The 24,471-nt window shown below is 38.2% G+C and overlaps 2 protein-coding genes across 2 annotated transcripts in view; both read right to left on the reverse strand.

Moving 5' to 3' along the window:
* Window positions 1-1,022, reverse strand: part of LOC101167330 (polycystic kidney disease protein 1-like 2) — a gene marked incomplete at its 5' end in the record, with an annotated part of 36,436 nt that extends 35,414 nt beyond the window's left edge. The window contains one exon of the mRNA XM_023951186.1: window positions 852-1,022. Within this exon, the coding sequence (XP_023806954.1) occupies window positions 852-1,022 (171 nt within the window). The remainder of the gene's footprint in view (window positions 1-851) is intronic.
* Window positions 1,023-24,051, reverse strand: LOC111946805 (serine-rich adhesin for platelets-like). Its single transcript, XM_023951187.1, has 9 exons — window positions 23,739-24,051; window positions 20,943-21,101; window positions 20,686-20,871; window positions 4,360-4,442; window positions 4,130-4,274; window positions 2,426-2,609; window positions 1,857-1,986; window positions 1,639-1,783; window positions 1,023-1,481 (listed from the first exon to the last, which is right to left on the reverse strand). Exons 1-9 carry the CDS (start codon window positions 24,049-24,051, stop codon window positions 1,063-1,065), a joined length of 1,764 nt encoding a protein of 587 aa, XP_023806955.1. The 3' UTR covers window positions 1,023-1,062.
* Window positions 24,052-24,471: the final 420 nt, after the last annotated feature.

Here is a 24,471-nt window from a genome sequence, read left to right on the forward strand (position 1 = left end):
TCTCCCTGTTGCATAGCAGAGTGGTTGAGGAAGCTTATGGCCCACCCAGAATATTTTCAACACTACAAATAATCTCATTTGCCTTTTGTTGTCTGCTCCTCATTCACAACGATTTTAATAAAGAAATACTATAATTTTAAGCTTAATTTTCTTTGTTTATGTCCCCCAATATCAGAAAAATGCCATGTTAAAAACATCAAAAACACTATTTGTATCTAAGTGGGACTTTAATTGTGCTCTTAGTACATGTACAACAGGAGTACATGTATTTATCAAATCTATAAATTTTTTCTCCATATTTTATTTACACAACATAATATCTGAAATAGGTTTGATATATCTGTGTTTTGTAATTTTTATTGTCTTTTCTTTATCTTTAAAGCTTAATATAAACAAATAAAATCAGAATGAAATAAATTCTTTGGCCCAATAGTTTAATCTCTGCTAAACCTCTGTGGTTTGTATTTGCGCTGCTTCCTTGACAGGTCACCACAGCGACTCCTCATTTCGCCATTTCAATCTTATTTTCATCAGATTGATAAAAGCCTCTCAGTCAGTTCCTGCTTCAGTGCAACTCCACAAATCAGAGTTCGGTTCATGCCTCAGCTCACCTTTGACGCATCAGGTTTGTTGTTTAGGCTTTCAGCAACAGACGAAAAGATTTGTCCAACGGTTTCTCCTGAAAGTTGACCATTTGTCTGTAGCTTCTCCAACGTGTTCACCACTGCAGCATGCAGATCATCAGTGGAGTTGGGTGTTGGTGTAAAATCCAAGACCTAAGAGAAAAAAAGCTTCATTTTTCAAGAGTCTAAAGTTGATTACATTTAAAGTTTATTTTTTTATTTACAAACCTGGACTGTGAAGGTGGTGTTTAGTGATTCGCTGCCATTTGCCACAGTCACAGTTATAAGCAGGCTGTAGTTTGAACTGATGTTTCCAAGGGGAAGGAAGACCGTCTGCACCTCTTTACTTTCCCTGCAACGCAACTGTTTGTCTGAAAATAACAAAAATGTGTTTTTTATTCTGAGAAGACGAAAAGGTTAGACTTTTTATTGCTTTGAATTACGCACAGTCAGCAGTAAAACAAAACTGACAGCCCACACAAGGCTGCTGAGTGGTGCAGGTCAGGTTAAAAGCGTCGAGGATGGTTCCCGTGGACGGGGTCGCGACGCATGACAGCAATTCAACATTTGTTGGGGTCCCTTCTGTGGTTTGGTTCGTTTGAGTAGGGGAGGAAGATGAGGAGGAGGATGACAAGGATGACGATGGCGAAGAGGGTAAGGGGGAGGACGATGATGAGGATGACGAAGAGGACGACGATGGCGAAGAGGGTGCTGATGAAGATGATGGTGAGGAGGATGATGAGGATGACGATGGCGAAGAGGGTGATGATGAAGATGACGGTGAGGAGGGTGAGGATGAAGAGGATGATGATGAAGTTGTATTTAAAATATATTCTAAGTACTGTGGAGCAGGTTGGCCTAAAAAGAGACATTTAAAACTATGACGATTGAATTTTTAGAGCAGATATTTATATACTTCATATTATGATCCGTGTGACAAACAGTGGCTCACGTATCCAAGCACTTTAGAAGTATATATATATGTTTTTAAAGTTAAGTATTAATGTCAACTCACCAAAAATAATAACCACAGTGACATTTTGATTCCGTTTTCCAGCATCTGAAATTCGTTGTTTTTTCACTTTATAACTAGTTTTGCGGCTTTCTTTCTCTACTAGTGGGATTTGCTTTGCACTGATGTAGCAGTCCTTTGTGTCTGCCTAGGAGTAAATAAGCATTTTCACTTCATAAAGCCAATTTCTTTGTATTTTTTTATTGTAATGTTTTACTTACATCCCATTTACTTTCATCATCTGTTTCCTGAATGTACCAATCAACTGTTGGACAGCTGCTATCACAACTCAGTTCAATATTTGCATCTTCTATCTTTCCTTGTACTGTACAACCATCCTTGCAAGTAACTCTGGGAAGAAGAAGATATTGGAAAAGTTAATCTCCAAAAAAGCAAGTTGAGTATACAGTAAACTAATATAAATGCAAGTCGATAGCTAATGTTTATTGGTTGTACACATTGACTGTATATGATAACTGGACTGAGTGAGTGTGACATCACCCACAGAAAATGGTTTACTTCTGGCTCCAATTAAATGAAGTCTCCATTTTTTGGCAATACGGACGCTGCCATGTTGGAGCCCGACGACGTCAGTGATTCTGGTACTTATTGTCTAGTAGGATTATATTCTCAGCTTTGATCTATGTTGATCTATAGATCCTCAAAAAATCAACAATGTGGTAGCTTCCCCTTAAAACACATTTGTTGGTCAGTTGTAGCATAGAAGTGTCAGAAAACAATTTGTTTTACTCCATTTAATGTTGGGAGACACAAAGACCTTTTAACGTACCTTATGTCATTTCCATTGTACCGAGTTGGTGTGAGTGTAATGCACACATCTTTGATGACAGGTTTCGAGGGTCCCCCCTTTAAATCCAAGCTATACTTGTCAAAGTGAAACGGTTCCAGGCAGTTTCCTTTAATTGCAGGATTTTTAATACCAGTATACTTGTCTTTGCAGTTACAGGATCCTTCTGCAAGAAAACAGAGACAAGCCGGGCACAGGGTCAGTGCATCATTCATCATCCGTGTAATGGATTACTCTCGGTTTGGCCAAAAAATGAATTGCATGCTCTTCCTTATCACAATTAGCAGAATAAGCAACATATCAGTCCAATAACACAAACATGCTTCATTAAAAAAACTGATGTAACTCTTATTTTTACTTTAGACGTGTGAAAAATTAAAAAATAGGTGGATTTATGCTTGAAATGGATTTAATTTACCTGCTATTTGATAAGCACAACTGCTGTTATCTGAAACAGTTCTAGTTTGCAAACAAACAACTTTCACATTAACCTGTTCTGCCTGAAAACATACTGGAATGACTTCACGATTTAATGTTCTAATTAATATTTTTCACTCTTTAATTGCTTCGATATATGATGGTGATTAACTGCTGCTTCACATGAAAAAAAAAAGTTACTTTGGTTGCAAAACATGCTGGATAACTTCCTTTAGCCATCATCTCATGAACAATTAAAGGGGGTAAACTGTACGGGCGCTATAATTTGTTCACAGTGGTCTTTTGCTAATGCCGTTTTAAGCCCAACTCAAAAAAACTATGAGTTTTCTACATCACAAATATGATCTTTTTCAAAGGGTAGTTTTTTTTTGTCTGCTACTGATTCACAATAATTTGAATATAAAAATACTAGCTTAATTTTCTTGATATGTGTCCCAAGAATATGGTAAAACACCAGTTAATTTCCCCTTTGTGCGATTGGTAAAGTTTTATCATTTTTTATCCCATTCAATTCTAAATCACTATTTTGATTCAAAACGGGTTTTAGGGACAATATAACAAAATGTGAATACATTAGTTTGAGAATGTGATTTTATTTTTGTGTTCCCTCATATTTCCCTCATATTTCCCTCATATTTCAAAATCTGCTGGTGTTTATGGCCCTTAATTTTTGCAGCTGTTTCTAATTCAATTCCTGCAGTTTTCATAAAATCACAGAGGACAAAAATATCAAAAGCACAAATACAAATAGAAACATACAAAAATAAAAATTCACTTTTTTAAGTTTAGTCCACTTTTGTCTTCAAGAATTACAAACATCATGGTGTGTGTCACACAAAACGATGATGACGAACCCAGTTTGAAGCATGCTTTGGTTTGAAAGAGTTTTAAAACATAAAACACTCGTCCATCTTTTCAGATACAGTTTGAATATGAATTTCTTCGTAACCCTTGTGCTATCCTAGGCACTTTACCATTGGGAGTTGGGTCATCTAGACCCACTAGACAGTGCTCTGAACCTTTTTTCTTCAATGATTTGTGATCTTCACTGGTGTCCATGAATTACATGAAATCCTCTCCACCTTTATCCACCTTTGTCATGGTAGGAATAACACGTCAATGTAAGGGTGGGGTCATCTGGACCCCATAGGATAGCACAAGGGTAATGGTCATGTCACACAGCCATTATGTACATAAGGCACTTTATGTAAATTTTGCACACAAATGGCTAAAATGAAGGAGTCTTACTGCAGTTCCATTCAAAACGGGATACACCCCTTAGGATTGTTTCATCAGACAGTGATAATACGATGGAGTCAGACGTGCTCGTCACAGAGGCTGGAGATGCAGAAATTTCCACCACAGATCTCGAATCTCTGACAAGTCGTTTTTCCTAAGGAAAACAAACAAAGATTCATCAATGCATCAACTTCTCTGGTAAAATTCAACTGCACGTATTGGTGTAAACATTCTCTTACCTGTTTCTTTTTGAAGCCGGTCAAACTGTCAACTTTTTGAGACGAGAAAGCGTTCCGTGCTCGGATTTTTATTTGGACACATTCTGTTACAAACACACAGGAAAGAATTGATTGTTTTGGTGTTCAGTTGAACTAACCACCATTATGAATTATTCATAAAAGGCAATTTCCCGAAAAACGGAGTGCACAGATTCACTTAAAACTGTTTTTATGTAAAATAAAATAAAAATATTTTTTTATAAACTTTAATAAAAAGAACATAAAATTCCAAAGAGAAGTTTGCATTAAGCAGCAGTGATGGACAGACCACAGATGGAGCACGGCAGCTGTATTCTTCATGTGAGCAGAAAAATATCACAAATGCCAATTCACATCAAACTTCACAGAGACTTATGACTGAAAATATGACAAATTCGGCTCCTTTTCAACTCCTCAAAGATTTTTTTTCCAGTAGTAGGTCACATCAGATGTCACACCTGGGTGGGCAAAATTGGTGCCCACCTTTGACCATTTCCCTCGAGGAGCAGTGAGCTGTAAACACAGCTGTGCGCAGCAACCATTTGGTGGTTTAACCCCCTGAATCCAACCTTTTCATGAGTGTCGAGCAGGGAGGCTGTCACAGTCTGGTGTCAATTTTTCAACCAAACCTCTGAGCTGATTTGGACAAAGTGAGAGTTTTCATGTTTTCTTTTGCTTTCTTTCGTTCCAAATGTGCTTTTATTTATTTTCCCATACATATGTATATGTATATATACACATATGTGTGTGAGTGTATTTATGACTCTTTTTTTTAATGTCTACACGAGGAAATGTTTGACTTTTATTCTGTCTCAGTTCTGACTGAACAATGTGGACTTACCTTTAGCTGGACACTGAATGACAAACGTTCCCCTCTTTACATCCATTTTTCTAGTTTCAACAAGTGAGCTGTGTTCTCCTTTCATCAGGAAGCTGAGAAACACAGGAGCGCCACGTGTGAGGGAAACTCCAACAGCAACACGGTGAGCACCAAAAGGGTCGACTGTGTCTTTCAGGATGGAGGCCTGAAGCCCAGATATTTTCTCCAAAACACAAACCTGAAGACAAACAAAAAGCACTGACATTAATTTTTGCCCCAAATCACTGTTTACAATCATAGACCTCGTGCTTGTTTGGAAAATTCTGTATTATTTGCAGCCACTTTAATAGTTTGTCTCGTAAAAAGTGTCAACAATGTTGGATCCTGAAAGATTAGAAATAATAGAAACTTCCCAACATTTCAACTTTCATTTAATTCTGAATAAATTCAAGCAGTTGATGATCACAGTCTTGCATTTGTCAGGATGTGCTAACAACAGACCAGTGTGACTGAGTCAAATCACATTCTTTAGCTGTTTGATGCATGTTCATGCTTTAGAAAAACATAAATGAACAAGTTAATAGACAGATTTCCATTGTGTATCTGGAATTTGTATCTTTTGGTTTGCCGCAAAAGCCTCCAGGAATTACAGATTGTGTCTAAAAACGAAGTAGAATAAAAGTGGTACATCGTGAGGCCGGCAACGTGGAATGTAGAAGGATATTGGTTTAAGCCCCATCTGATCATCCTTTGAGGGAGGTGTTCATTCAAAATTCACCTCTGAGTTATGGATGGGGCCGCTGGTGCGGAGCGACGTCCCCACTTCCCGTCACCCATCTGTTTACAGCCCCTCACAACACCAACCTAACATTATCATTAGCAACCTGGCACAGTACAACCTTTTGTTTTCACGTGATCAATGTTCTTTTGTGCATTGTCCCTTATTTTAAATAAATAAACTGTAAGGTCTGTGGATGCCTCAGAATGGAGCGGAACAGGAAGCTCACCGATTTAAGCTTCTACTTCACACCTACGAGATTTTTCAAACTGCATTTTTTTCATCTGCTCCTGATTCACAATGATTTGAATAAAAAAGCTTAATTTTCTTTAAAAATGTCCTCCATATTGAGAAAAATATTACAAGAACACAAACAATTTTCCTTTGGTTGGGTCTTTAAGGAAAACCAGATCACTTTGACCAACCTGCAGGTCTGAGGAAACTTCCGGAGTTGTGACCATGTTGGAAGCATAAATTGTTAGTCGGTGGCAGCCGCTTCCCAGCTGTTTAACTGTGTCTGCCATCACTGAGATGTTTTTGGGTACATTTCCTTGAAAAACAGATAAACCAGCCAGAAATTGTTCACCAATTTGAATTCTGTAGGCCACATTTGTACCTGAGAAGAAGAAAAACAAGTTGTTTTTAATATAATTGCTTCAATTTTAAGAAAGATTGAATACAAAAATATTGAAAATGTGAGGAGAAAACTGTGTCAAACAAAATGAATGCTCACCTGCTTTTACTCCCATTTGAATTTGAAATGCTTCTCCACGCAGAGCTGTGCATTTGGTTTCAGAAAAAGACTTTTTCCTTGTGTAGCACCTGATGGCACCAATCTCTCTGACGGGTTCTTGAATAGTAACCGTTTTATGGGCCGTAAAGTGCATTTGACCGCTGGAGCTGGAGCACTCACATTTGACAACAAATGTTCTTGGGTGTGTGTACTTGTGCATCACACTGCTCCTCAACCTGAAGAAAAGAACATTAGGATTTAAAACTAATATAAACGAAAAATATCAGAAATAGTTAAACTAGTAGATGCCAAAAGAACAACAACAAAAAATCTCAGAAAAATGTAGGTTAAACAATAACAATCAACTATAGATGGCATATTAAGTAAAAGTTAAACCTTTTACTTGAGCAGCAGTAACTGGCTCTCTGGGCAGTCTGCAGGATTTGTGGGGTTAAAAAATAAAAAAAAATCTGTACGAAATGCCTGCATTTCACCCACTTCACTCTTACTCTTCAGACAGCCCGTTTCCCTCCGTGAGGGCAGTTGGAGGCTTAGGCTCAAGGCAAAGTGAATACATGTCAAATAAAGGTTACTGGACAAAAAAATGACTTTTTCTTAAAGGCTAAGCGGGATTTAAAGTGATCTTATCTCTTTAGCGGTGACAAACTTTCTTTTTCATGACGGCTATACAGTAAAGCCCAGCTTCTGATCTTCCCTCAGCTGTCATGGCGTCTGGTTACTAAGCGACTGTTTTACATTTGAACACATCTCTGGCTCTGGCTGTCTTTTGATCGTCTAGTAATACATCGGTCCTACTTTGATTAAAATTCCTTATTAGCTTTTTCTCTCTTTTTTTTTTAAGAGAGCAAACTTCTCAAATTGTTGCATACATCTCAGTGCAATATCTTTTTATTTTTTATTAAGTTTGGGTTAAACTGTAAGGGTTTACCTGCCATGAAAAATACTTTCTGTTTTGGTAGAATAGAGAAAGAGACATGATTTCATGTCTGCCTCAGAGTTTTGTGAGATGCGAAGCTGTCAAGCTGTTTCTCGTGTAATGATGCTACAAAAGTATAGAAAGTAAGTTTTTAAACCAATGGATGTTGTCACAAGGAGGTGCATTAAAAAAAAGACAGAAGAATGTGACAAAACATTGGAGGCCACTTATTCTAATGTGGCAAAAAAACAAAAACAGTTTTAGTTCTGCAGTTTGTTTTGAAAACCGACGTAGTGAAGTCAGTCCGTGAACTCGCCGCTCACCCCTGAGGAGGACGGAAAGAAATTGTTTGCCCATCTCCTGTTTGCAGCCTGCAGAGAAGATCCTGCACGTTTGCGAGCAGCTTCACTTCGATGACAACATCCTCTAAAACAGCAGCTACATTTTTCACAGACAGTGAGAGCCCTGGTGAAGGAAAAACGAATGTGGTCAATAAACAACAAACCTCACAATAGGGAAGAGACTAATCACAGAAGTTAAAAGTTAGCAAGAATAAAAGATATTTACCATACGAAAGTGATTTTTCCTCTCAAAATTTCTTACAAAATTGCATAAGCCAGGATAAAGTTACTGAAAACAGCACAACAAAGTTCCATTTAAAAAGAAGTTGCTGCTCGTCAGATTGTGTTTGAGCCTTAAACTGTCCAATTAAAAAGTAAATTATGGCCGGGAGATCAAAATGTTGCTGCCTAATTTAAGTGTCATTCAAAAACTGAGGAAGTTGGCATGTTTTGAAGCTATAGTTCCTGCTCGAGTTTTCATAAAACTACATGGATGTCAATCGCACCTTATTGACATTGGCCGTGGTGCAGCGGTAGGGCGGTCGACCCATGATCGTAAGATTCCAGGTTCGATTCCCGCCTTGCACGCCCTTGAGTCAAAGTGTCCTTGGGCAAGACACTGAACCCCACCTTGCCTCTGGTGGTAGGCGGGCGCCTGTGTTTGGCAGCGGAGCTGCCACCAGTGTGTGAATGTGTGTGTGTGACTGGGTGAATGGGTCTGTGACTGTAAAGCGCTTTGTCCTTGTAGGAAGAAAGGCGCTATATAAGTATACGCCATTTACCATTTACATTTAATAAAATAGTGTTTCAAACTTTACTAAAACTAGGTTAACCTGTATTTCTAATGAACAGGATCTTCCCAGCAAGAAGCCAAGAATTCAAAACTGTCATAAACTGATTTGCTCTAATACCAAATGACAATGATGAAGAACAGTGTTGAATGTTTCTAAACTTTGTACCACCATAGGTGTCCAAAGCCCGTCTTCACCAGGCAGTTACAAGGATGCAGATGTGGATTCAGTACATAAAGATTGATGCAAGCAGCAGGGATTGTGAGTTTAGTTTTCAATTTTGCCACTGGTTAGACCTTGAACCACAGTGTTGATTTTAAAAGTCTTTATTAGCAAACTTGTTGCTAAATTTATTATAGATAAAATAGATAAATGTAACACTTTTGGGAAAAAAAATATTCTGTGAACAAAAGGGACAAAGGAAGGATTAAATGTCCTGTTACAGGCAGTGGCATGCAGTCAGGAGAGGCAATGTAGCTCAAAAATACATAAATAAAATTAATGAATGTACATTCTTTGGATAAAAAAAGTGTCGATTTTACAAATATCCTGTTCAAAAACAGGAGAGAGCAGCAGGCAGGCCTGTACCACACACACTACAGCTGCAGCTGGCGCATGTGCTTTACTGGGTTGGGGTTCAGACCATTTGTTTATTTCTGGCCAACTGTCTGATTACATTGGTGACTGTTAGTGACCCATTTAGTCTTTTTTTTAATCTGATAAAAAATGTGCATAAGAAATACAGTAGGTGAGGCATGCAGTACCCCTGCTTTAAGGCAGGGGGCGCTGAAGATCCCAGATGATGTGACACTATGGCTAAAGAATAATATAATTAGTGACAAGTCAACTGCAGCCGTCCAGTTATTTTTTAATATTGTTTAGCATAATTTTCTAAATGGAGGATTACGTGTATAAATTTAGGAACTAGTCTCTGGCAGTGATCTCCATGGAGACAGAGAGACTTTTAAAACTAAAGAAAGAAAAGGAACAACAGAATATCCATGTGTTTCTTAAGAAGGAGTGGGGCATGGATTTTTTTTTTTTGTCTGAGCAAAATTAAGTCACTATAGTAGCAATTTTGGTGATATTTTTCCATGCAACAGTTTGTAAATTAGAAGAAAAATGTTGAAATGAAAATTTAAACCATATACTTTAACTGTTTCCAATCAAATGGTGAATAAGCCATTCTGTAGGGTTCATATGTTTGTAAATCTAACTGATGACATCAGTGCCACACCAGCAGTAACCACTGGTTACAGGTCAATCTACATCATAATTATATTTAAAAGGATGATGAGAACAAGATGGTCTGGGGGTGCTTGGATTATGTAAGGGATGAATGCCTGATGAGGTGTCCATTGATAAACCAAATGACAAGGCTTTGCGTTGGACAACTCACAACACTGCCTCATCTGTTTATTTACGATATTTACGAAATAAATGTAAATGAAATAAAAAATTTGGACTTTAAATGTTGTTATTTTTTTTAGGTTTAAATCCTTTTTCACAAGAAGCAGACTATTTGATAGGTAGTGCAATGCTGTCATGGTAGCGACTACTGAGCACCAACCTTGCTCTGCGGCAGCGGAGTAAAGTGGTAAATATGCTAAACGTTGTGTTCAGTGATCCAAAGCCTCAATTCAAAAGGAAAGTTCACCTCGTACTGCTTCTACCAATTTTGAAGCTAACATTTGTTTCAAAGACCCCCAGTAGTTTCCTAGTTCACTTTTATTGCAAGAAACATTCACCATTAACACTGATCATTAAATGTGGATCAACAAACATACATTTTCTTTTATCAAATAGTCATAAATGTTTTTTTAATCTATACATATTCACTCTGTATCAAACAATAAGGTAAGCAAACCAGAAAAACAGACAATTTCAAATTAAAGGCAACATTACCATTGATCATAGAGACTTTTGAAGGACAGAGATTTTTTCTACCGTCTTGCTGTTGTGATAAGCTGTGTTTGTTCCAAGTTTCTGTTTGTTCTATTTTAAGGTGTTCAGTATCACTTTTCAATGGATACCCTGCAGCCAATCAGAATCAAGTATCCATCCACCCGTTGCATGGAGTTTGATAAAACCACAAATCCTGTGTTCTACCCCAAATATTTCTGAAAATGTACTCAATGTGTTGATGATCTGAACCTCAAAAGCTCAGATCCAAACACAACTGAAAGTTCCTCCCTAAATTGATGAAATAAGAAAGTGTCACAAAGACGAATTACAATAATCCATATGAATGTATGGACTTATCTCGGGCTACCCTTATGCTTTCTCCCCTTGATTAAAATGTAGAAAATTAAAGCACCGTGTATGTGAATGAGCACCCATAGGAAACACACAATGAAAGTCAGATGGTAAAGCGCAGAGCGGAAAAGATTCACTGCGAGAAACCCGTCTGCGATTGAAACATTGAATACATATTCATGAACTCACAAGTATGCACAGCACCTAGCTTCTTCATGTTTATAAATGTGACAGGCCAGGGTGCGGTGAGGCTGCAAAGAAATAAACACTAAGTCAAGCCTGACACTGAACATGCCAGTGGAATGGTGCTTATGGCTCATCTGCAGCAGCTGACTTTTTATAGGATCACAATTTGATATTTGCCCTGCCAACCGTTTACTTTCAGCTACTTTTAAAGCTTTAAATTTTTCCATTTTTAGATCTGTCATGATTAAAAACAAATATTTCTACAGAAACCAACTCAGTTGGAAAAAAATAGTGTCTGTATTTGAGGGTTTCAAAAAAATTTGTGTTAATGATCCTTAGTTTATTTTAGGCTTTGTCTGAATTCCCTCACTACTTAGTGCACTATATAAGTCAGTCTCCATTTTATCAGGCTTGTGTCCGTTTCCAGGGCACTCGATTTTGGAATTGTAGATTTGGACAGCAATGCAAAATGGCGAACATGCTATATAGTGCACTATATAGGGGTTAGGGTGGGAATTTGGACATAACCTATGTCTTTGTTCAAATTCCTTCCATACTTCCTAACTAGTAGATAAGGACTCAGAAAGCGTTTTCGGCATATTGCCCATACTGTATTGATACTGTGTTAATACTGTGTTACTCAATACTGACTCCTGCTGGTCTAAGAACATCATTGCAGGCAAACAAGTTGAGAATCTCCACTGATATACTGATTAATTAAACTACTGTAAACACAATATTTGTCATTGTAGTTGTGGCTTCCTCTTTCCAATGTCTTGGTCTATAAAGTCCCAGCATTGAGGAGGTGCTTTTAAGTTTGACAGTTCTGCTGAACAAATTCAACATTTAACCTCTGAAACATGGTTATTGTAAAATAAGTCAGTTTGACATGGAATGGTATTCTGCTAGATCAAGCGGAAACCGAAAGGGACCGGGGGGGACAAAAAGCCAAAAACACTATTAAAACTATGAAATAATTCCATGAAACCTAATTAAACTCCACATTCAACACCTGTAGGAAAGACTCAATAAAATAAAACATCAACCATAGGTGGGCGGGTAAAACAGGGCGCGCGCGAGAATCGTTCAATGGCTGAAGGCTGGGTGCGGATCCGGCGGTTAAAGATTTTTTCCTTCTCTGTTAAACTTGCCGCTGGACTGATACAGCACCCAAGTGACAAAAATGTTGAGAAGATCTGGTAATCAAAATAAAATATTTTTCTAAATAAAAGATAGCTTAGACCAATTATAAAACCATCAGTAAAACCGCCCAATTTGGTGGAAAACCGCAGAATCTGGCAACACTGCTGGTTGATGCGCTTCCTTGTTTGGCTCCTCTGTGACACACCGACACAGTGGCTTTGTCGGTCTCATGACTTTTCCTGGAGCGATATGCGCACCGACACAGAGTTTCACTTTATGAGTTTGACACGTGAGGCAAAGCATCAGTGTTGCCAGATCAATCGCTAGGACTATCTAGTGCACATGTGTCAAACTCAAGGCCCGCGGGCCAAATGTGGCCCGCCATGTCATTTTATGTGGCCCACAAGAGCATAAAGGTTTTTAATTTCTTAAAATGAAAATTGGTGTGCATTTATCCATATGGGGAATCTGACTTGAAATATCGGATTGGGCAACTGTACATTGGGACTTATACACTGTCAATATGACCTAACCTGACAGAATCCAATGTAAAAGGATTTATGCTAGAGTAACAAGCAAACACATGTTTTCTATGCAACTATAATTGTCACTTTAAAAAGTTGTAATAAATAAATAATGCGTTATTTAACATTAAGGAGCAGTTACATTTAATTTTCATAACATTTAGTTGCATGTATAAGTTATATATGGCCCTTTGAGGACAGCCACTATGCTGATGTGGCCCTCTGTGAAAATGAGTTTGACACCCCTGATGTAGTGTCTTGGATTTTAAAGGCAATTTTGGACACCATGCTCATTACTTTCTTTTTTGTTTTTAAATATGACATTACTGATTTCACAAAGTAAAACCCTAATCAATACAAACATTTTAAGATGACTATTTATGAATCCACTGTGATCTAATTTTAAAAATGTTGATGGCTTATCAAAAAAAAAACATTTAATACATTTTTATTTGCAAAAAATGTCCAAACGCAATGCATCGTGGTCTATTTTCCTCAATCAAGTGAACATTGATGCATAGTTTTTTGCAGAGACTTCTGGGAGATTTTCGGGCACTCCGTTTTAGATTTCAGACAATAGAATGGCGAATGCACTATATTGTGCACAATCTAGTCACTAGTAAAGGATTTTGGACGCAACCTCCAATTCCAAAATTCGGGGCCCCAGGAAATTTCCTAGAAGTCTCTGTAGCAAAACTTTGTGCATTGATGCTCAGTAGATTGGTATATATAGACCACAATCCAATGCGTTCAAACAATTTGACATTTTACAAAAATGTATAAAATCTTTTTTTTAAATAAATGTTATTTATATTAACACAAGAGATTAATAAAAAAAGTATTTGTAAAATGTTTATATTTGCTGTTTAAAAAAAAAAAAACTATAGAGCATGTGTCCAAATTACATTTAAATCAGGAACATTGGAAAGTTTTGCGCCATATAGCCTTTTAGGGGTCAGGGAGCAGTAAATGAAGTGTGTGGTTTTTCCTTGTCAAGTCATGTATTTTGTCACTCTTTTGTTGCTTTCGAGTTTCATTCGTGTTTCCGTTTATTTAAATATGTACGTTTTTGACACCAGGCCAGGCCTCATGCACCAGCTGCTGACAGTCCATCGTGAAAGTTGAAGAAAATGAATCACAGATTTGTTCTGTTTCCTGTTGATTTGTTTGAGTTCTTTTAATTAATGCCACACATCTTCCTTTTCATAAAATCTATAAGAAGTAATAATAATGTTGTTGAATAAGTTGGAGAAAGATTGGCAGTTACATTAAAGTTGTAAAGAGGAACACTTTGTGGTCAAACTTTAAAAACAATGTCTCAGTTTCTTGAAATGCCGGTTGTTGCTGTTGGGTTCAATGGATTCATTTATATTCAGTGCATCGGCGCATTGACAAGAATGACAAAGGGGAAGTTTATTTTCACTGCTTTAGGTTTCATTTCTGGGCTTACAAGAGCACAAGTGAATACTGCATGCAGCTCTGTAGTGTTTGTGGGTACAGGACGGTAAACATTTATGCCCTACATCTCTACACTGCAATGGATTGCAGTGAGAGGAAGTTTCCTCTCAAGTAAAACCAGTTTTTAGATTTCCTTCAGACAGCCTTACTTATCTTGTTTAATATTTGTTCGCTCTTACATTATTGAAAAAAAAAGCTTATAAAATGCCAGTTGCGAGACCACAGTAGCAGTGAGACCTCGTAAAATTACAAATAAATAAAATTCAACAAGACCTAAGTTGTTGGTACGAGATTCTATCTTTTCTCAGGCTCATATTCTGTGTTAATGAAAGCAATCATCCAAACCAAGCAACTGCAGTTGGCATTAAGGGTTCTTAAATGGACTGAAGTTTCTGTTGATCCAACAGTCCGTGAATGCTGCTATCAAGCAGACTCCCCTGCTTTACTTGATTGCGCAGTAGATGAAGGGCCTTTGTAGGCATTAAAAAGTGTTGCTCTGGGAAATGCTGATTATGTTTAAGATTATTTTAATCTCATGTTTGTTTGTCTCATTAATCATCATGCAGGTTTTTATACATGCTTTGCATCACAGCTTCACCTGAGAGGCAGAAATATGCGTCAGCACTACTTCGAGCCTTAGTCATCTGTATGGGTCAACATGAATATGAATCTGCAGACCTGGGCATGTCAGGCCTTAGGCTACGTTCACACTGCAGGCTGAAACGACCCAATTCCGATTTTTTTGCCCCTATGTGACCTGTATCTGATCTTTTCATGACAGTCTGAACGACACAGATCCAATCTTTTCAAATGCGACCCAGGCCACTTGGGTATGTGGTCCTGAATCCAATACGTATCCGATCGTTTGAAATGCGACCGCCGTCTGAACGGCCAGGCCACATGTATCCGACCCGTACGTCATCGATACGCTACAAACGTTGTAATTCTGCGGTGAAGTAGGCGGGAAATAGAACATAAACATCTACCATGGCGGACGATGCTGCTGAGACTAGTCAGTTGAAGGGAAGCGAGGTCACCGATTTGATTCATATTTGGGGTTACAGCTCTATTCAGGCCAAACTCCAGGGCTCTTATCGTAACCGGGCGGTTTTTGAAAACATCTCCAGCGAAATGGACGAACGTTGTGTTGAACCTTTCCGTGATGACATTTTTTTCCCTTTTCCGACCGTGGTCAGAAGCGCGGGGGACCGAAGGCGGATCCTCCTCCGGGGTTCACTTCCCCGTTCGGACCCTCAGATTCTCCAGAGCGGGTTAATAAAGAGTCAATAGCATTTATTCTGGGGGAAACCTTCTTTTATTGCCGTTCTCCTTCCTCTCTAACACACAACATGAATGCGCGCCCCCACTGCCCCCCTCACTCCCTTCCTCGCTGCACGCGCCCTCTCCTCTCTCTTACACACACACATGCGTGCGTGGCTGCAGCACATAAACATCTCCATTCCACAACAGTGGGTACAGACGGTCCTGGCTCCAATGCCTTCTTAAAATGAGAAGATTGTAATTGTGCTGGCTCCTTTGTGAAAATAAATTAAAAGAGCTCCGCTGTTGACAACACTGTTGCTGACATCCATTGCTAACGGTAGCTACTTCCGCAAACGACGAGTGACGTCGTTCACCGTTGAGTACTGGTCACCTGTGGGTCATTTCACGTTCACACAGGAGATCACAAAAGTTTGCATTTAATTGGAAATGTGAACGGCCTTGCAAAAAAATCAGATTTTTTTCAAAAAATCAGAATTGAGCATTGAGCCCTGCAGTGTGAACGTAGCCTTACACACACTTGGGTTTACCCGTACGGATGCTGCTGGTTATTGAGGTGTCTGTAGAGCGCTTTTCTCCATGTCAAAATCAGCTGACTAACAATAATCGGCTTATGCTATGGTTGCAAATATGGTCACAAATACAACTGCCACCGCGTGATGGGGAGCCATTCGCAGAATTTCAAGATATCTTGCTGCCACCGGATTTCTTAGAAATCGCTGGCATGGTCATGAATGCAGACGGTGGCCCTCAGACGTCGGTGGAGGACGCCATGACAAAATCAGGCGACAGCTGGGTGGCCACACGGCGGTGGCAGCCTGATTACCGAAAGGCAGCAGCTCTAATTGGACGATGTGTAAATGTTTCTGGACGGCAGCCGTCGATATCAAGTAGTAGAGGTATATAAATAGTGAGTCATTTTGCATCATTCAAAACTCAGATTCTTCCTTTTCAACCTTCTTCTGCGTGTTGCTCTTCTACTATGAGTAGTGCAGCAAGCACAATGTTTAGGTCCCCTGCTGGCCGGGATCATCAAATTGTTGTCCGTTCATCACCAAGCTCCCAGTCCATGTCAACGGCCTCCGTTGAGTGCCCGCCCCCTGCTGCTGTCCGATTTTTAACAATGGGACAGCAGTCTGAAATTGGCAGATCATCAAACGATTTTGGGGACAATCGAGACCTTCCTATCAGTCAATTATCACGCTGCTGCCTTCCTGCCACCCCCCAGTCACTGGACTGCTATCACGCAACCTCTAAATGTGTCCTAGCAGCCACTGACCAATGTCAAAAATTTTCCAGTAGCCGTAAAAAATTTAACTAAACCTCCGTGGCGATTGTGTGGTATGTAAAAATGCCACTGCCACCTCCCAACCACAAAAGCCGCTGTGCTGTCACCCGGCGATTTTCTGAAAAAATTGCATTTAGGTTGTCACGCTGTTGCATTTTGGGATATGTGACCGTAGTCTAAGCACTTCACTGCTATCGCTGCATAAACTTGAAACACTTAATATATTGTGAACATTTTTGCAGCATGAATCTTGTTGTTTTATAATTCATAATTCATAACTAGTTTTTTATGTGCACACAATGCTTTATTTTGTCCATAGACTCATAGAGCAAAAAGACACAGTAATATTACTCTGGTCAGGGAGAAGAGCATCAACTTTCATCTCTCCCAGACATTGCTTAGCAAAATATACGATTGTTTGCAGAAAAGTGTTGATAGAATTGATTATCCTCATTGTGGTGGAAGTTTGTGTTTGGATCCAGAAACCTAAAAATCTGCATAACATACCATCACTGCAGTGATACTTCACAGACAGGTAGCTCCTACGCCGAGGACAGAGTTCATCCAACGAGTTCATGACTTTGGTTATGTTGCAGATGCGTTGGCCATGACAGCGAGCTGGAAAAAAACAAAAAGGTTCACCATGAGCAGCTGATAAACTACAGCAGGGATTCCGACACAGTGGGCCATGTTTTAACGTCAGCATGAGGGTCAGAAATCAATCCTCCAGGGAATAAAGTCAGTGCAGCTCTCCCACTCACACACAGAAGCGATGCAGAAATCTTTCAAAGAGACATTTTTGAACATTAGACCGTCAGTTTAAAGTCGTAAATACTAAAGAACAGCAGCAACACAGTTGTAGGACATAGAAATGTAGACGGAATAAAAAAAAACAGACGGATTTCAATGAAAATATTTAAAATCACTTCAATATTGTTGTCTTTGTACAGTGATTCATTGTTGGATGAATAAAAATATCCCTGACTGTAGATATAAACTGATAATCTCCACAACAGAATAAATAGTCTTTGTTACCACTTTAATCAGACATAAAAAAGGGTGTTTTATTTCTGTGGATTAAAGGAAACAAATGACAAGTGCATCAAACTAAAGAACAAAGGAAGATGAAATTCCTAAAGGCATTTGACTAAAGCTTATGAAAAGTGAAAATGACTTTTCTTGAAGTGAATTCAAGACTATGGGGTCTGATTTTACAAATAGCCCAAATTAAAAGTGCAAAATTGCTTGTGCATGAAAACATAATGACTAATTTGTGGCAGTGAAATGGTTACATTATAGAAAATACTGATTTCTGGTAAAAATGAAAAAAAGTAACATTTCAGAAAATACTGATCCTTGGTCAGAAAATAAATTGTACAAACTAATTTGTGGCATTACAATAGTTAAATCGTACAAGCGACTAGCTCATGGCAACAAAAGAGATACTTTGTACAAACAAAATACTAATTTGTCACCACAAAATAGCTAAATCATCATAGAAACGTCAAATTTGTAATCATACAATTGTTAAATTGTTGATTAGTGGTTGATTTATTAATACAGTACAAGCAATTCATGGCCACAAAATAGTTAAATCGTAGAAACAAATGTGTCTCAACCAATCAGTTAAATTATATGAAAGACTGATTTGTTGGCACAAAATAGTTAAGCTGTATGAACATAACACAAATATGCGGCCACAAAATTATTACATTATGGGACAAGATGCTAAATTTTGGCCATGAAATACCAATTTTGAGGTTACCACTGTCCCTGGACTGGTTGGTGAATAAATTGAGTGTACCTTTGCCTGGCCTTTTAATACCCAATTAAATTTTCTCTCTGAACTGATTTCTTGCAATGCCAGGATTTTTAAAATGCATTTGTAGCTCACTCCTAACCTAAAATTAAACTAATGATGTCTTTGTCCATCATATTTTATTAGTCTATATCTATTTTATTACCCAACAGCACACAATAATGTTCTTATGAGTAATTAGTAGCCTCTTTTGTTTACATGTTTTAATTAGTTTGTGGCCACAAATAGAAAAGAATGATGAAATGCTACTTTCCCAATAAATGTAAAAACTTTCTCCTCTACAGTAACAGAAGTATCCCATCATGAAGTTTCAGACCAGAAACCCAACCAGATATCAACTGAAAACATTAGAGCTCTTTTTTTTACATGTTTTCAGCAGCACTAATTCTGTCAAAGTATTGACTGTCACTCTGCAGAAAGAGATTGTCCACCATGGACTTCCCAGATGCAGGAACAACTGGTTAAAACTCTAAATCACGTGTGGAAGTTCCATTTTTAAAAAAAGAAGACATTTTGAAACTAAGAATAAACATAAGTGGATGATTAAGACTGTGGTGTTTCTTTTTTTTTCTAAATGTGCAAAGCCCTAGCCCTTAGTAGATCAGTCTTTTTTAACGTTTTTTACTACTTTACAATTTGCCATAAAAACGTAACTTTAAAATAGTTTTTTTGTGGCAAAACTAAATATCCATCCTTTATTACAACATCAGCTTCTTTTATAACGATATTTTTTTATTAAATAACACAATAATTCCACAATAAACCTGAAATTCCCAAAAACCTTAATTCCAAGTTTTAAAATTTTGTCATTTTTTACTGCAAAAAATTAAAAAAAGATAAATATTAAACAGAAAAAAATGCTTTCCAACAAAAATCTAAAGTACACAAATACAATGTAAAAGAACAGATGCAACTCCAATAAACTATATTTTTGAACCTAAGGGGATCACAATTATGTGCTATAACTCTTTTCAATGTTTGTTTTAAACCTAAAATTCAAACGTATAACTTTTTTGAACCCTCCATGTAACATTGTAAATGTAAATGACTCTAATGGTCACAGCACCTGTATGATTAGCAGATGCAATGGTGGGTGCAGAGACTATGGGGTTAAGTTCCAGATCATGCTGTGAAGCTCCATCTCTTTTCTAAATGTGAATATTTTTTTTCTCTTTTGTTCAGATTAAAGCTACAGGTTGATTGTGCCATTGGCCTTACAGATTATTGTTATAATTGTCCTGTAAACATTACATTTAAAAATGTTCATCCTGATACTTCAGCATCGTTCCTGAAAGCTTCACAAAAGGAATACATGTAGAAAAACAATGGGTGTCCTGTTTGTTTGCACTGTTGAGCACTCATGAGCTGATGCATAAGTAAACATTTCAACTGAAAGGGAGATTATATCACTTATTTATGTGTTATGTATTAGTTTTAAAAGCTTTTATGGCTGATGTCTGTGGTTCCATAGTCTGGTCAAACAAAGGTCTGGCGTGTGGCGTTGTGTTCTTTAAGCTTCCTGGCAAACATTACATAATAATAGAGGATTTAGTTTCAAGTTTGAAACGTTTCTGTTCATTTTAATCCTATAAAAACCAGTTTGGGTTGTTAAAACTTGAAAGAGTGCCAAAACACAGCAGAAACTGTTCCAAGGCACTATAAAAGAAAAAAAGAGGATCACGTAATGACATTATTTTGTTTTTTTAATGTTTTAATAGTTATACCAATTACTCCTGGTCATTTTAATCCAATTCCGTTGAAATAATGTCATTTAGACCAGATTGGTTTAGGTGTACTAAAAACAAAAACAAAACACCAATCTTTTTAAGTCAGAATATGCAAAAAAAAGAAAAGAAAAGAAAAACTCAGTTACACATCTGCGTGACATTTTGACAGGTAACAAAACAAAATTATCTTTGTAATACTGAACCACTAACACTTGTAACTCTTTACCTGTGATGGTTGCCTTCACATCCACCCAGCCGCACTCTTTCTGCAGGGACGCCGGTGCAGAGACTCCGGATCGACAGTAATGAATGCTTTCACGGCCGTAGAAGCTGCTGTCTATCATTAGCACCTCCTTGGAACTGCACTCCAAGGAGGTGTCATGACCAGCACACACAATCTTTCTTCCAGACTCTGAGAGGGACACGAAGACCGGTTATTCAGGCGGGCTAATCCAATTTACTTGTTTCGGACTGGGGACGTACCATACTGGCAGATGAAATTCATTTCTTGGTAGCAGTCACTTGTGGCCTCCCACTGGAAGCTGGAGCTCCTGAGGATGTGTCCACAGGCTGCGCCTGGTTGAGGGGTGCGCAGCCACTTTGAATAAGTGAGAGGTGAACCATCCAGCCATGAGAGAGCACCTGAAGATGAAACAGCTAGACAAACACATTTATGAGAATTAAGTGAATGCATGTGTAAATCTGAACTGTGAGAAAAAAGAGAACTTCTAGTAAAAGCCATTCATCAACGTATTTCTTCTCATTTTGTCCTTTAATTAGGGATGGCTTGACCCGATCACATGGTTTCAGACTTCATTGAAGTTGGATGTTGCATCCCGATCAGGGATCGGATATTGATTTTATTCTCATTATTGTGACCACCAATTTACATACACAGGCCACTTTATTCGGTCCACCTTGCTAGTACCGGGTTGGACCCTCTTTTGCCTTCTTCAACTGCCTTAATCCTTGGTGGCATAGATTCAACAAGGTACTGAAAACATTTCTCAGAGAGTTTGGTCCATATTGACATGACAGCATCACGCCGTTTATGCAGATTTGTCGGCTGCACATCCATGATGCCAATTTACCGTTCCACCACATCTCAATGGTTCTCTATTGAGTTGAGATCTGGTGACTGTGGAGGCCATTTGAGTCCAGTGACGTCATTGTCATGTTCAAGAAACCAGTGAAATGATTCCAGCTTTATGACATGGTGCCTTGTGCTGCTGGAAGTAACCATCAGAACACAGTACACTGTGGTCAGAACGGGATGGACATGGTTAGCAACAATTCTCAGGTTGGCTGTGCAATATAATCATCCTCAACTGGTACTAAAGAGCCCAAATTGTGCCAAGAAAATATCTCCCACAACATGACACCACCAGCATCCAGCCTGAACTGTTGATTGAAGGTAGTATGGATCCATCCTTTCATGTTATTAACGCCAAATTCTGACCCTACCATCCAAATGTTGCAGCACAAATGGAGATTCATCAGACCAGACAACGTTTTTCCAATCTTCTATTGCCCAGTTTTGTGATTCTGTGTGAATTGTAGCCTCGGTTTCCTGCTCTTAGCTGACAGAAGTGGCACCCAGTGTGGTTTTCTGCTGCTGTAAACCATCTGCCTCAGGGTCGGGCGTGAAAATCCCAGTATAACAGCAGTTTCTTGAAAACCTCAGACCAGTCCGTCTAGGACCAACAACCATTCCACCTTCAAAGTCACTAAAGTCACCTTTCTTCCTCATTCTGATGCTGGTTTGACCTGCAGCAGATCGTCTTGAGCATGTTTACATGCCTAAATACATGTAGATATGGTCAATGCAGTGTGATTGGCTGATAGTAAATTTGTGTTAACGAGCAGTTGGACAGGTGTGCTTAATAAATGAGCCAGTAAGTCTGTGCAAGTTTAACTTTTTGAAAGTTTATGACGACAAAGCAGCCTCTATTACGACAAACTTCATTGGGTATCTCAAAAACAACAAAACGTGGACCTTACAAAATCAACACAGTCCAGAATGACATGCGGTCAAAAACATTGATAAAAAAAAAAAGCTCTAACCAGAAAAAGTAGAGATGTTGGTTTTCATCAATACATTTTGTTCTTAGTAAGCCAGAAAATAACTCAAAAGCACTTAAAAACACATTAGTGGCTTTACTTTATGACATGTTGTTGCACTTTTATCTGCTTATTTTTTCATATTCCTTTCTGGATAGTTTAAAAACGCAGTGTTTGGTATTTTTTAACATGTTTTTGTGGCATTTTCTAATGATAGGGGATATATATACTTTAAAAATTAAGCTCTAATTTGCTTCTCTGAGTATTTCTTTATTAATATTGTGGTGAATCGGGTGTAGACTAAATGCTGTTTGGGCTAAAAACGGCATAATCATAATTAAATCAATCAAAAAATGATCGGAGTAGGTCTTTAAGTTTACTGCTGTTTTTTTATTTGTTTAATGTTTACTAGTTAACTACCTCAAAGAAAAGTACACAGATGAAGTGTATATGATAAAATATTGTGATTAAATAAAAACGGGGATAACCTGGATCTGTTTGCTTCGCATTTGTTCATATTTCGAATGTGTTTCAAAAGAATCGTATCAGCTGATACTCTAAATCAAAGGTCTCTGAATCAGATCAGGGTAAAAAAAATACCTGATCGGTACATCGCTAACTTTAAAGTCTATAAAGCAAATTAAAAGAAAAGAAAGAAGGATTCCTCAGACTCAAAGGCAAATCCAACATTTTCTTTCCTTTAAATTAGCAACAAAAAAGAGATTTGCTTTTTAGTTTCATGTACGGTGACTGATAATAGATGCTTTTACACTGTTTTATGGATGACCATTTTAAAGACCAGGTTTAAAGTGATTTATGAGAATCTTTGATAACTTAACCTCCAAGTTCTACAAGTGCATGTTTGGCTTTATTCCTGTAGCATTAGGGCCAAACAGGCATCTGTTCATGGAACACAAACATGTTCAAATGTTTTATAAATTCAACGGACGATTATTCCACCCAAAAGTGGTTAAAAAATAAATAAACATTTAAATTTGAGTTTTAATCTGAATAACGTGGCCTGCTTATCTTTTGCAGAGTTGGGAACGTTGTTCTTTTTTTTAAAGAGACGTGGATCTAAAAAAAAAATTGTGCATCATTGCTGAAATGTAGAAAAAAAAAAAAAAAAAAAAAAAAAAAAAACTTTCATTTTTATTTAATTTGTTTGAAATCTCTGATCCTTAACAATAGTTGTTTTCGGTTTCTCTACTGGCTTACCTTCCATATGTTGGCGGTTACGGGTGGAGGTGGAAGGTGCCATTCCCAGCCACGCGTCTTTATCGGGGTCCAGGTGTTTCTCAAAGAAATTCTGAGTGTTTTTATCAGGTATAAATGCAAGGTGTCCTCCACTCTTCTCACACCAATCTTGAGCAGCGGGAAAAGACTGCTGCTGGTTCACAAATGCAAAACAAGACCTTCCGAAGGCCTTCTGGTCGCTGGGGCAGAAAGGTGCGACCTTCACCTCATTTTCAGACGAGGCCTGACTGATGGATGTCCACAAGATCAGCAGGTGCAGAATTGCCCAGCACATCCTTTCTGCTATCACCTTAAAAATGCCTCCTTGTTTCTCTTTCCAGTTTCCAAGAAATCTAACGTTCTCCTCCACTCAGGCTGCTGACATTTCGCTTTTGAACGGCTCAGAAATGAGCATCCCTCACACACCTCTGTTCTACTTTCACTCTGTTTATCTAACATCCAGAGCCACTCAGGAGCCAATCACAGCTTTGGCTTTGTGCACATAGGGACAAAACTGCAGCTTCACCCATTGATATCAGCTCCAATTTTAACTTTAAAAAAGCAAAAAGTTTACAAAGCATCTTTTCCCAGGAGAGATTCTCAAAGCGGTGCATTTATCACAACCATTAATTTGGATTTTGAGCAGTTAACAGCGATGAATCAAAAGATAAATATGTCAAACATGCAGTTTGGGTAAATTTAGCATCTCTTGGCT

This window comes from Oryzias latipes, chromosome 21, assembly GCF_002234675.1.
Source record: "Oryzias latipes chromosome 21, ASM223467v1".
NCBI lineage: Eukaryota > Metazoa > Chordata > Actinopteri > Beloniformes > Adrianichthyidae > Oryzias > Oryzias latipes.

Coding starts and splice junctions, on each gene's coding strand:
- LOC111946805 (XM_023951187.1), bottom strand. CDS start 24,051: ATGTGCTGGGCAATTCTGCACCTGCTGATCTTGTGGACATCCATCAGT. Junction 4,275..4,359: donor CCGGCTTCAAAAAGAAACAG/GTAAGAGAATGT, acceptor TGTTTTCCTTAG/GAAAAACGACTTGTCAGAGA. Junction 2,610..4,129: donor CCGTTTTGAATGGAACTGCA/GTAAGACTCCTT, acceptor GTTTTCTTGCAG/AAGGATCCTGTAACTGCAAA.